General features: G+C 44.1%; 1 protein-coding gene across 3 annotated transcripts in view; it reads left to right on the top strand.

Annotated features, from left to right (window-relative positions):
• Nucleotides 1–192: 192 nt before the first annotated feature.
• The window catches only part of IFT52 (intraflagellar transport 52), a 29,429-nt gene continuing 16,344 nt past the window's right edge, over nucleotides 193–13,277 (top strand). The window contains exons 1-7 of one of the 3 annotated variants that reach the window (XM_066387752.1): nucleotides 193–582; nucleotides 4,052–4,176; nucleotides 5,528–5,615; nucleotides 6,932–7,061; nucleotides 7,677–7,752; nucleotides 9,124–9,192; nucleotides 10,618–10,744. In XM_066387752.1, coding sequence (XP_066243849.1) covers nucleotides 4,058–4,176; nucleotides 5,528–5,615; nucleotides 6,932–7,061; nucleotides 7,677–7,752; nucleotides 9,124–9,192; nucleotides 10,618–10,744 — 609 coding nt within the window. In that variant the 5' untranslated portion in view covers nucleotides 193–582; nucleotides 4,052–4,057. Of the gene's footprint in view, nucleotides 610–4,051; nucleotides 4,177–5,527; nucleotides 5,616–6,931; nucleotides 7,062–7,676; nucleotides 7,753–9,123; nucleotides 9,193–10,617; nucleotides 10,745–13,277 lie in introns of all 3 variants that reach the window. The other 2 variants (XM_066387751.1, XM_066387753.1) reach the window with 2 other exon arrangements.

Raw genomic sequence — 13,277 nt, 5'->3', positions numbered from 1 at the left:
CGCTAAATGTGCCCTCCCTACTTCGGGAAGTCATCCCCGACCTCCCAGGGAGCCGAAACATTTCGCATCACGCTACAAATCTCTCACCTGGAGTTGTTAGCAGTCCGACCCCGCCTCGGGTCTCAGCGGCAAAGCTCCGCCCCTGCTCCCTCGCGCCTGCGCTGTTGAGATCGAGGCTGGGGGTGTTGCCTCACCCCCGGAACCCGTCAGTACTCTCCTCCGTGTCTTGGGGTCCAGCGAAGTTTACGCCGTTGGAACCTACCATTTTTATTAGTCTCTAAAAAGAGTTGGTACTGAAGACACAATTAAGCCGGTTTATCCTTAGTTAAGATTAATCCACGTCTTGTTTGGATTTATCCCTCACTCAAAATAATGGTACTGTACAGTTCCGTATTAGCCCCGCCCCCTACCTCCGCCACTTTCCCTGTGCCAGAGGCGAACGGGCGACTTCCGCTCTGTGGTCGTCACGTGGCATCGGAGGTGCAGCCACGCCCTCATCCACGCCTTCCCAGCGCGCCGCTGGGCCTCCGCCGTTGCTAAGCGGCCTTGGATACCTGGCCACCGGATGCTGGGCGGCATCAGGTAAAGATGGTGGTCACTGGGCCTCAGGTAAGAAGAGCCCCAACTGTGATGGGCCGGCCGGGGCGTTGGGCGGCCTGGCGCTGGTGAGGACCTTGCCGGGCTGCCCTCGGGACCTCTGGGCAAGTCTTATGGAAAATAGAGGTCCACTGGGGTCGAGTAAAGTGGGCACGGATCTAGGCCTGAGTTCCGGACCCTGGACCGGGTTCGAGTCTCCATAGCCTCCTGCTATGCCGATTTTCAGGGGCGTAGAGTATGAAGAGCATTGGACCAGGACCCTTTTCCTAGGAATCCTGTTCTTAGGATTCTGTCCTACGGCAGAAATAGTGGCAAAAGCAGAAATATGTAAATTCCAGTAATATCTATGATGACACAGAGTGGAAAAGATGCCCATGAAGGCTCACTATTCAGTTCACTATTACATAACCGTGCAACAGATCATGCAGCCACTAACCTGATCATGAAGCCTTTTCCTGTAAGAAACGGGAGAAAGCAGAACACAGTGTTGTGAATCACACTGAAAACAAGCATGCACAGGGATGGAGTGAAACAAAACATCGCTGTGGTGAGCTCATGGGGGCTTTTTTTTTTTTTTTTTTTTTAACCTGACAAAATGATTTTAAAATTAGAAAAAATAAATATGTGAGACTATCCAGGAAAATTTACACAGATTAAGAGTAATGCCCTGGCCGGGTAGCTCAGTTGGTTAGAGCATCGTCTGGATACACCAAGGTTGTGGGTTGGATCCTCAGTCAGGATACATAAAAAAATCAACCAATGAATGCATAAATCAGTGGAACAACAAATCGATGTTTCTCTCTTTCTCTCCCCCTTCCTCTCTCCCTAAAATTAATAAATAGCCTGACCAGGCGGTGGCGCAGTGGATAGAGAGTCGGACTGGGATGCGGAGGACCCAGGTTCGAGACCCCGAGGTTGCCAGCTTGAGCGCGGGCTTATCTGGTTTGAGCAAAAAAAGCTCACCAGCTTGTACCCAAGGTCACTGGCTCGAGCAAGGGGTTACTCGGTCTGCTGAAGACCCGCGGTCAAGGCACATATGAGAAGGCAATCAATGAGCAACTAGGGTGTTGCAAGGAAAAACTAATGATTGATGCTTCTCATCTCTCTCCATTCCTGTCTGTCTGTTCCTATCTATCCTTCTCTCTCTCTCTCTCTGTCTCTGAATAAAAAATAAATTAATAAGTAAATTATAAAAAAAGTAATAATGGGGATTAGCTCTTCAGTACCACCAGAAATTATAACATATTATAAAGTTATAATAATTAAAATTGTATGTAACTGAGCAGGAATTCACAGGCACATAGAACATATAGAATTCAGAATAAAAGGCAAATATTTATAGGAATTTGTTATATAGTCAAGGTGATTTTTTTTTTTTTTTTTTTTTTTGCATTTTTCCGAAGCTGGAAACGGGGAGGCAGTCAGACAGACTCCGGCATGTGCCCGACCGGGATCCACCCAGCATGCCCACCAGGGGGCGATGCTCTGCCCATCTGGGGCGTCGCTCTGTTGCATCCAGAGCCATTCCAGCACCTGAGACAAAGGCCACAGAGCCATCCTCAGTGCCCGGGCCACCTTTGCTCCAATGGAGCCTTGGCTGCTGGAGGGGAAGAGAGAGACAGAGAGGAAGGAGAGGGGGAGGGGTGGAGAAGTAGATGGGCGCTTCTCCTGTGTGCCCTGGCCGGGAATCGAACCCAGGACTCCTGCACGCCAGGCCGAAGCTCTACCACTGAGCCAACCAGCAAGGGCCAAGGTGATATTTTAAGTCAGCATTGAGAAGTTAAGTTGGAGTTGGGCAGCTTTCTAGTAAAAAAAATACTAGAAATAAATAAATTCATTTTGAGTGAAATAAATTCCAAATGGATGGACCACAATTTAAATTTTAAAAACTGATGTAAGACTGAGATGGAAAAAACAATAAAATAAATAAAATAAAAAGTGATATAAAGTACTAGAAGGAATCATTGTTGGGTGTATTCATAATCTTAGAATGGCAAAATTCTTCTAAATATGTCATGCAGTCCAGAAGTGAGAAAGGAAAAGGTTAATACTTTTGACCCTGTAAAACTTAAAACCTTCGGTATGGTCTGCAAAATTTCTTCAAACGAAACCAAAATAAGCTTCCATAAGTTATGTCTAAGGACAAATTAATTTGGGAAAGTATTTTTTCAATGGTCAGAAAAATATTAAACCCAATAGAAAAATAAGGAGAGTCTATGAACAAGAAAATCAGAAGAAATACAAGTGTCCAATACAAACAGTGAAAGATGGCCATCTCACAAATTTTAAAGTACTAATTAAAACCATAAAGGGGGGGGGTTGCCTATCTTATTAGAAAAGATGAAAAAGATTAGAAATAGGATTGTATTGCTATTAGTGGAAGTAAAAATCACAATATTTTGGAGGGCAGCTTGACCATAATTTACTCATTTAACAGGTAGGAATTTATTCTGCAAATATGGAAAGTGCACAGAAACATGTCAAGGATGATTGATATTTGTGGCGTTGTTTTACTAGCAAAAATTTTGAAAATAAAGTAGAGCAATCTGTATAAAACAAATTAGTTATGATACATCCATAAAATGGAATGCTGTGCAGCAGTTTTTAAAAAAATGATCCCTGTGTACCAACATGGAAAGATGTGAAAGACCTTCAGTGAAAAAAGTGTGTTGTAAAATGGTGAATATGATAAGATTCTATTTTTTACTTCTTTTTTTTTTTTTCGAAGTTGGAAATGGGGAGGCAGACAGATTCCTGCATGCACCGGACCGGGATCCACCCGGCATGCCCACCAGGGGGCGATGCTCTGCCCATCTGGGACGTGGCTGTGTTGCAACCAGAGCCATTTTAGCGCCTGAGGCAAAGGCCACAGAGCCATCCTCAGCACCTGGGCCAACTTTGCTCCAGTGGAGCCTTGGCTGCGGGAGGGGAAGAGAGAGACAGAGAGGAAGGAGAGGGGGAGGGGTGGAGAAGCAGATGGGCGCTTCTCCTGTGTGCCCTGGCCGGGAATCGAACCCGGGACTCCTACATGCCAGGCCCACGCACTGAGAGAACCGGCCAGGGCCTAGATTCTATTTTTAAAATAAAACTGTATGTTAATGTATGTATTAAAAATCTAGAAGACTGTACCTCACAGTTAGCAGTAGTGAGCACTGAGGAATCAGTGTCTCCCACAGGGGTAAGGTGTGGGTAGGGCCAGGGAGGGAGGCTGCTGGGAAGGCCAGGGCAAGAGACAGGAGGTCACCAGGATTGGCCTTAGGTTTTTGCAGCTATGATTATGCATTTACACTCAACCTTTGGGAATTGCAGAGCTTTCATAGCTAGGTTGCAGCTTTATACCCTTTCTCATTAAATTAGAAGAAGTAGATGCTGTGTTCCTTTTGGGGTCTTTCTTTTAGAATACTGTATTATTTATTTTTCTTTTTCTGATCCCTTCTTTTTCCCTTCATGGTAGGTGACCATGGAGAAAGAGCTTCGGAGCACCATTCTTTTCAATGCATACAAAAAAGAAATATTTACCAGCAACAATGGCTATAAGTCCATGCAGAAGAGACTTCGGAGCAGTTGGAAGATTCAGAGGTGACCTTGTGAATTCTTTTCCCTTCCAGATAATAATGGCCTGCCGGTAATATTGGAAGTATTTTCTTATGAAAGATATATTGTTTAGGTGAGAGGAGCTCAATTTAAAGATCATTCAGAAGTAAATAAATTATTTTTTGTGATGTTTGATTTAATATAAAGTTATTTTGAATAAATAAGTTATTAAAGCATCTCTTTTGAAAATTGTCAATTAACATATTAAGTTGTCCCCCAAATTAAATAAAAATTATTCTAATAATACATATACAACTTTTTCTTTTTTGTGTGTGTGTGACAGAGACAGAGAGAGGGACAGATAGGGACAGACAGACAGGAAGGGAGAGAGAGAAGCATCAATTCTTCGTTGTGGTACCTTAGTTGTTTATTGATTGCTTTCTCATATGTGCCTTGATGGCGGCGGGGGGAGGGGGCTACAACAGACCGAGCAACCCCTTGCTCAAGCCAGCAACCTTGGGCTCAAGCTGTTGAGCCTTGATCAAACCAGATGATCCCGCGCTCAAGCTGGCAACCTTAGGGGTTTTTTTTTTTTGGTTTTTTTTTTTTTAACATAGGCAGAGATAGACAGGGACAGACAGACAGGAACGGAGAGATGAGAAGCATCAATCATTAGTTTTTCGTTGCGCATTGCAACTTCTTAGTTGTTCATTGATTGCTTTTTCATATGTGCCTTGACCGTGGGCCTTCAGCAGACCGAGTAACCCCTTGCTGGAGCCAGCGACCTTGGGTCCAAGCTGGTGAGCTTTTTGCTCAAGCCAGATGAGTCTGCGCTCAAGCTGGCGACCTCGGGGTTTCGAACCTGGGTCCTTCTGCATCCCAGTCCGACGCTCTATCCACTGCGCCACCACCTGGTCAGGCAACCTTAGGGTTTTGAACCTTTGTCCTCTGCATCCCAGTCCAACACTCTATCCACCGCATCACTGCCTGGTCAGGCACATATACAACTTTTTAAGAAGTTACAGGCTTTTTCCATATTTTAACTTGGGTTAATACTTGAGTTTAGAGAAAGGGAAAGTGTAGTTTTTCTTAATGGATAAGGATGTATAATCATTCAAGCTAATGGTAGAGCTGATTGCACTAGTAATTGGGGGACTTCTTTCTGCTCTCACATAGTTTAATTTGACTCATAGGAAGTATTTGAGTGGAGGCCAGAGACTCTGGTGCATGCTGTAGAGGGGATCCTCACTTGGGGAGAGAGGCTGGACTGGGTACCTCTAAATTCCTTCCTCTCTGGGCCTCTGTGGCCTCCGGTTCCAGGCAGTCTAAGGCTAAAATGACTTGTAAATTGGTTGAATTATGGGTCTAACACTTGCCTTTAAAATCCTATTTGTAGCTTAAAAGATGAAATCACATCTGAGAAGTTAATTGGGGTGAAACTGTGGATTACAGCTGGGCCCAGGGAAAAATTTACTGCCGCTGAGGTAAGACCTCCCTATAAGGAAGAAACACAAAGGGATGGGGCGAGCGTGGGCTCCGTGTCCTGACGTAAAGAGCAGACTCTTACTGCAGGCTGATTAAATATTAGCCACACTTCTTTGCCATATTTTTGCTTTGAAAATAGGAAAATGCCATTTTAAGTAAAGCAGTTTTTTATTTTATTTCATGGAACAAAGAATGATAAATGTACAACCCAAAACACATATAACATAACAAGTGTTGAAAAGATGTAGAGAAATTGGAACCCTTTTGTACTGTTGGTGAAACATAAAATGGTGCAGCCTCAAACATTATGGAAAACCGTGTAATGGTTCCTCAGAATTAAAACTGGAATCATCTTCTGAGCCAGCAATCCCACTTCTGGATATACACAGATCCGAAAGAATTGAAAGCAGGCTCTCAGAGAGTTACTTGTACACCCATGTCTGTATTACTCACAATAGCCAAAAGGTGGATGCAACCCAGGTGGCTACCAAGAGATGACTGAGGCAGTCCAAGGCCCCTGCTCGTACTTTGGGTGGGACCACGAGAGGAGGTCCACAGGAGAGCATTTCTGTTGTCCTTCTTTTCTCAACCCTACTGCAAGCCCACCTCATCTGGGAAGGCACAGAGAGAGACGTAGCTGTAACTGATCGGGTGAATGGAGAGGAGTAGGAATTACCATCAGGGATGTGGAGGTGACCAGCTACCTTACCCAGTGAGACTCCGAGGGAAGTGTTTACACAGCTGGTAGTGGCCTGCAAAGGAATGCTTTATTACTTGTTCGGCTTTAGCCTATCTCCGATGTAGTTTCTCCCCTCTTCCACCTCCCTTCACCACCTACGGAAGACAGAGAAGTGACAGGTCTTTGTCAAGGACAGGAAGCTTCAGGAAAGGGAGAGCATCCAGAGAGGGTCAGAGACCAGTGCCTGGGGACACTTGGCAGTGTCTGGAGACGTTTTTGGTTGTCAGGAGAGGGTAGGTACAATTGGCATCCGCTAAGTAGAGACCAGGGCTGCTGCTGAATGCAGGAGATTGGTGAGCTTCCTTTAGTTAATGGTGTTCCACTTTCGGTTTGCTGTCTAGATAGTGAACTTGGAAAATATCAGTTTTGTTTGAGTATTTTGGAGCTTTAGATTTAAAGACAAGCTTAGAAACCCTACATAGAGAGTAAGTTGTATAGTATCTTATACATATTTATAGTGAAGTGCCTTATAGATTTGAAGTGTTTATTTTTCAGGTAGTTATGGTCTGATTCGTAGTTATTTTGGACAAAAGTGTTTCGAATCTATTCATAGATTGTTTTTTTTCCTTTGTGTAGTTTGAGGTCCTGAAGAGATACCTCGAAGGCGGTGGAGATATCCTTATGATGCTGGGAGAGGGTGGGGAGTCCAGATTTGACACCAATATTAACTTTCTCCTAGAAGAATATGGAATCATGGTTAATAATGGTAATTATTATTATTAATTTAATAGAGGCAGTTAATTTCCTATTTATTATTTGTATTATAGCCCTCTGGGCCTAAGAGTCCTATGGAAAAACTGGGCTGTAAGGGTACATGGTCCAGCATTCTGGCCTCACTGGAGTCTGAACCCCCTAGGCCAGGTGTCGGGAACCTATGGCTCGCAAGCTAGATGTGGCTCTTTTGATGGCTGCATCTGGCTCGCAGACAAATCTTTAATAAAAAAAATAATAACATTAAAAATATAAAACATTCTCATGTATTACAATCCATTCATTTCCTACCGCTCATGTTCATGGTTGCGGGTGGCTGGAGCCAATCACAGCTGTCCTCTGGGACAACACCAAATTTTTATTGGATAATGCGTAACGTACACAGGTCATTGTATGGCTCTCACGGAATTACATTTTAAAATATGTGGCATTCATGGCTCTCTCAGCCAAAGAGGTTCCCGACCCCTGCCCTAGGCCTAGGCTCCTGGTTATAAAGTGGGAAGGGTTGGAACAGAGCACCAGGGTTCCTTTCAGGTCAGAGTTGTCAGTGTCTCTAATACCAAACTCACTTCTAATCTAAAATATGCCTTCCTTTCTTTTCCCCTTAAAGATGCTGTGGTTAGAAATGTTTATTGCAAGTATTTTCATCCTAAAGAAGCTTTAGTTTCCAATGGAGTCTTGAATAGGTAAGCATGTTGAAAGTAGAAATGTCTTTATAAACGACTCTCATCTTTCCTACACGAATCTTCCCTCATCTCTTCCCATACTTTTATTTCACTGACGCTTCTTTTCAAATTTGATTTTATTGTATCATAACTTATAACTACTTTACTGTGCCTGACCTGTGGTGGTGCAATGGATAATGCTGAGGTCGCAGGTTTGAAACCCTGGGCTTGTCTGGTCAAGGTACATATTGGAGTTGATGCTTCCTGCTCTTCCGCTCTCTTCTGTCTTTCTCTCTTCTTTCTAAAATGAATAAATAAGGTAAAAAAAAAATTGAACAAACAAAAACTATTACTTTTCATCCATGAATTTATATTCCTCCCATCTTTTTTTTTTTTTTTTACAGAGACAGAGAGAGAGTCAGAGTGAGGGAAAGACAGGGACAGACAGACAGGAACGGAGAGATGAGAAGTGTCAATCATTAGTTTTTCATTGTGCATTGCAACACCTTAGTTGTTCATTGATTGCTTTCTCATATGTGCCTTGACCGTGGGCCTTCAGCAGACCGAGTAACCCCTTGCTTGAGCCAGTGACCTTGGGTCCAAGCTGGTGAATTTTTGTTCAAACCAGATGAGCCCACGCTCAAGCTGGTGACCTCGGGGTCTTGAACCTGGGTCTTCCACATCCCAGTCCGACGCTCTATCCACTGCACCACTGCCTGGTCAGGCTATTCCTACCATCTTTTGAAGCCTTGCTCCACATTCACCCTTGTGTCAGAATACATTCAGTTGCAAGCAACAGGAAACCCTAGTCAAATGGGATTAAACAATAAAGAGATTTTATTGATTCATATAATTGAAAAGCCCACAAATAGGGCAAGTTTCTTTTTTCTTTCTTTCTTTCTTTTTTTTTTTTTTTGTATTTTTCTAAAATGAGAAGCGGGGAAGCAAGAGACAGACTGACTCCCACATGTGCCCAACCGGGATCCACCCGGCATGCCCACTAGGGGGCAATGCTCTGCCCACCTGGGGCGTTGTTCCACTGCAATCTAAGCCGTTCTAGTGCCTGAGGCAGAGGCCATGGAGCCATCCTCAGCACCCAGGCCAACTTTGCTCCAATGGAACCTTGGCTGAGGGAGGGGAAGAGAGAGACAGAGAGGAAGGAGAGGGGGAGGGGTGGAGAAGCAGATGGGCGCTTCTCCTGTGTGCCCTGGTCGGGAATCAAACCCGGGACTCCCGCACGCCAGGCTGACGCTCTACCACTGAGCCAAACAGCCAGGGCCGGCAGGTTTCTTTTTTTTTTTTTTTTTAATTTATTGTTTGCTATTTAGAGAGAGAGGAAAGGAGAGAAACATGGAGTTGTTGCTTCACTGGATTTTACTGTTTGTCTTCGAGGGCAGTGAGCCAAGCCGCAGGGAAGGCCGTGCCGGGGGTCACTGAGGAGAGCAGCGGAAACGACGCCCAGTGAGTGTGTTCTGAGGCCACCCGGCGATGACGGCTTTGTCACTGTGAAGAGTTTTCTTTTTCAAAATGCAGAGCTTTTGATTACAAAAGTAGTTCTCACCAAAAAAGCAATTGAACAGTTCAAAATATATGATTGTGTAACTACGATGTTATACACCTGGAACTAACACAAGATAATATTAACTATAAAAAAAAAGAAAGCAGAAGCAGGTATAAAAATGTAGTTTTTCAACAAGCCAAACATTAAAGGAATTGGATGAAATATTAAAAAAAAATTCTTCTGAAGAAAATTTTAAAAAAGGAAAATAGATGTCTTTCACTGTAAATCTATGCCAAAGGTAATTGGTCTTAACAGTATGGCATTTAGATTTCTAGATTTCTTTTCATATATAAAAAATTTTAATGACTAAGTAATATTGGATTTATCCGAATTTATCTGACTAATCTCCTATTATAGAACATTTAGGTAATTTATAATATTTTGCTTTAATAATATCACCTGACATTTATCAAGCATTTGCTGTGTGACTGACATGTATTACCTCATTTAATCCTCAGAGAAATCCCTTGCGGTCAGAGACAGGTTAGCAGAGGCTAGTTACCCAAACTCACTTGACTAAGTGTCAGAACTTAGTTTCAGACCTAGCCGGTCTGCTCTTGGGCCTGCATTTATTTATTTATTTATTTAAAGCGAGAGAAGGGGAGGCAGAGAGACAGATTCCCGCATATGCCCCGACCAGGATCCACTCAGCAAGCCCACCAGGGGGCGATGCTCTGCCCATCTGGGGCCCTTGCTCTGTTGCCACTGGAGCCATTCTAGCTCCTAAAGCGGAGGTTATTTAGCCATCCTCAGCAGGTCATTTAGTCATCCTCTGCGCTGGGGGCCAACTCGCTCCAGTGGAGCCCTGAGGGGAGGAGAAGAGAGAGAGATGGAGAAGCAGATGGTTGCTTCTCCTGTGTGCCCTGGCCAGGAATCAGACCTGGGACTTCCTCACACAGGGTCGATGCTCTACTGCTGAGCCAACCGGCCGGGGCCATTGGCCTGTACTCTTTAACTTAACTTCTGGTGTCAACATTCCTGTTTTTCCTCATTGTGAGAGCACGTCCTTCAAACATCTACCTTTGCAGAGCTCCAGCTTTCTTTCAGTAAAACCCTAGTCCCTCCTACGTGGGTTGGCCTTACCCCATGGTCTGCACATTCATTTGCACATGATTGTAAATTGTTGATTTACATTCTTATCTCTTGAAGTGCTTTATTAAACTTTAGACTCAAGTTATCCCAAATAAATTTAGGCTCAGATTTCCTCTATTTTTAGAGGAAATTTTGTGTTTGATGATAAATTGCTGAAGGAATACTGAGATTATCTTCAAATAGTTTTTATTCATTATTTTTAAAAACCAGAGTGTTTCTTTAACGTCTTACAGGGCTCTCACCTTTGTGTACCCTTTCGGTGCCACCCTGAGTGTCATGAAACCCGCGGTGGCTGTTCTGTCCACAGGCTCCGTCTGTTTCCCGCTGAACAGGCCCATTCTGGCTTTCTTTCACTCCAAGGTACAGCCTTTATTACTCTGAGTGGATATGTTCTCTTTATTATTGAAATGTAAAAACTGCTTTACTCTTTGTCCAGGGATTTCATATATTTCCTCCTTGGCCTTCACAACAGTCCTGCCAATTAGATTTTCAATTATGTATATTTTACTTATCTTAAATCCAAACCTTTTCCACTATAGCAGGTGGATACTCATAACTCTTTATTTTATTTTAATTTATTGTGTTTACATAGATTCAAGTGTCCCATCAAATATATCTCCCTCTCCCCCCACCCCCATGTTCCCCTTGGTACCCCTTTGCCCCCTCCCCCCAACGCCCTCCCCGCCTCCCTCCAGGATTTACTGTCCTGCTCTCTTTGTCTCTGTGGTATGTATACATAATTTCACTAATCCCTTTCCCCTCTCTGATCCCATCCTCTCTTCCCCTTTCCCTCTGGTCCCTTTGACCCCGCCTCTGCCTCTATTCCGTTCCTTAGTTCACATTGTTCATTAGATTCCTCATTATATAACTCTTAAAATAACTTTTCATCCTGTCTGTGACAGACTACATCAAATTGCATAGAATTAAGGGGGCGGGGTGGGAGTGACTTCACTTATATGTAGAATCTAACGAATGAAATAAACTAACAAATGAAATAGAATCATAGATACAGAGATCAGACTGACAGCTGTCAGAGGGAGGGGGCTTGAGAGGCTGAGTGGAAAAGGTGGAGAAAATAAGCAAAGAAAAAAACTCACGGAGACACAGTATGGTGATTATCAAAGGGAAAGGGGGTGGGAGAGGTGAAGAGGGTCAAGGGGGATAAATGGCGATGGAAGGAGCCTTGACTTGGGTGCTGACCACATGATACAATACACAGATGATGTATTATATTATAGAACTGTACACCTGAAACCTATAGAATTTTATTAACCAGTGACACTTCATTAAATTCAATTAAAAAATAAATTTTAGCCTGACCAGGCGGTGGCACAGTGGATAGAACGTCAGACTGTGATGCAGAGGACCCAGGTTTGAAACCCCAAGGTCACCAGCTTGAGTGTGGGCTCATCTAGCTTGAGCGCAGGGTCGCTGGCTTGAGCATGGGATCATAGACATGACCCCATGGTTGCTGGCTTGAGCCCAGAGGTCGCTGGCTTGAGTAAGGGCTCACTCGGTCTGCTGTAGCCCCCAGGTCAAGGCACATAAGAGAAAGCAATCAATGAACAACTAAGGTACCACAACAAAGAATTGATGCTTTTCATCTCTCTTCCTTCCTGTCTGTCCCTATCTGTCCCTTTCTTTGTCTCTCTGTCTCTATCACAAAATAAATAAAAAAATAAAAATAAATTTTAAAGAATGCACAAAATTGTGCTGCTGTTATTTTAGTTTATCCCAGGAAAACATATCAGAAGACTGCTTGGCCAGCACTCATCCTGGGAACCCCCCCAAAATGTGGGAACTGGTAGTCCCAGAGGACACAGCTCTCCTCATTTTTTTTTTTTCCAGAGCCAGAGAGCCAGAGAGAGGGATAGATAGGGACAGACAGACAGGAATGGAGAGAGATGAGAAGCATCAATCCTTAGTTTTTCGTTGTGACACCTTAGTTGTTCATTGATTGCTTTCTCATATGTGCCTTGACTGTAGGGCTACAGCAGACCGAGTAACCCCTTGCTCAAGCCAGCGACCAAGCTGATGAGCTTTGCTCAAACCAGATGAGCCCGCGCTCAAGCTGGCAACCTCGGGGTCTTGAACTTGGGTCCTCCGTATCCCAGTCCGACGCTCTATCCACTGCGCCACTGCCTGGTCAGGCACCCTCCTCATTATGACTGAACTTTTCCACTGCCTTTTTTTTTCTTTTTCTGAAATGAGAAGCACGGAGGCATAGAGACAGACTCCCACATGCGCTTGACCGGGATTCACCTGGCAAGCCCACCAGGGAGTGATGCTCTGCCCATCTGGGTGGGGTATTGCTCCATTGCAACCGGAGCCATTCTAACACCTGAGGCAGAGGCCATGGAGCCATCTTCAGTGCCCAAGCCAGCTTTGCTCCAATGGAGCCTTGGCTGCAAGAGGGGAAGAGAGAGACAGAGAGGAAGGAGAGGGGAGGAGTGGAGAAGCAGATGGGCGCTTCTCCTGTGTTCCCTGGCCAGGAATCGAACCCGGGACTTTCATATGCTGGGCCGACACTTTACCGCTGAGCCAACCGGCCAGGGTCTCCACTGCCTTTTAATTCATATTTTGCTGAATTTATCTTCATCTGTTCACCAACACAGAATTCACCAGTTGACCTTTCAGTTTTTCTCCAGAGACGTTGATGTCTCTAGTTCCTCACAACCCCATTTTCCTTTGTGGGACCTAGGTATTACTGTGCCTTCTTGTATTTACTTATATACATAGATTCAGATCATAGCACAGTTCATTCAGTCACTTGCCCTTTCTGGAGAATTCCACCCAGTTCACTTCTCACTCTTGGTAGCATCTATTTTCAGTGGTTATGGTCTAGTAATAGTATTACTTTTCCTATGAAGCATTTGACTTTAATGTGGTATGA

The sequence above is a fragment of the Saccopteryx leptura genome, chromosome 5 (assembly GCF_036850995.1).
Source record: "Saccopteryx leptura isolate mSacLep1 chromosome 5, mSacLep1_pri_phased_curated, whole genome shotgun sequence".
Lineage (NCBI taxonomy): Eukaryota > Metazoa > Chordata > Mammalia > Chiroptera > Emballonuridae > Saccopteryx > Saccopteryx leptura.
The sequence above is the reverse complement of the archived record's forward strand: the minus strand, read 5'-3'. Positions and strand labels throughout refer to the sequence as shown.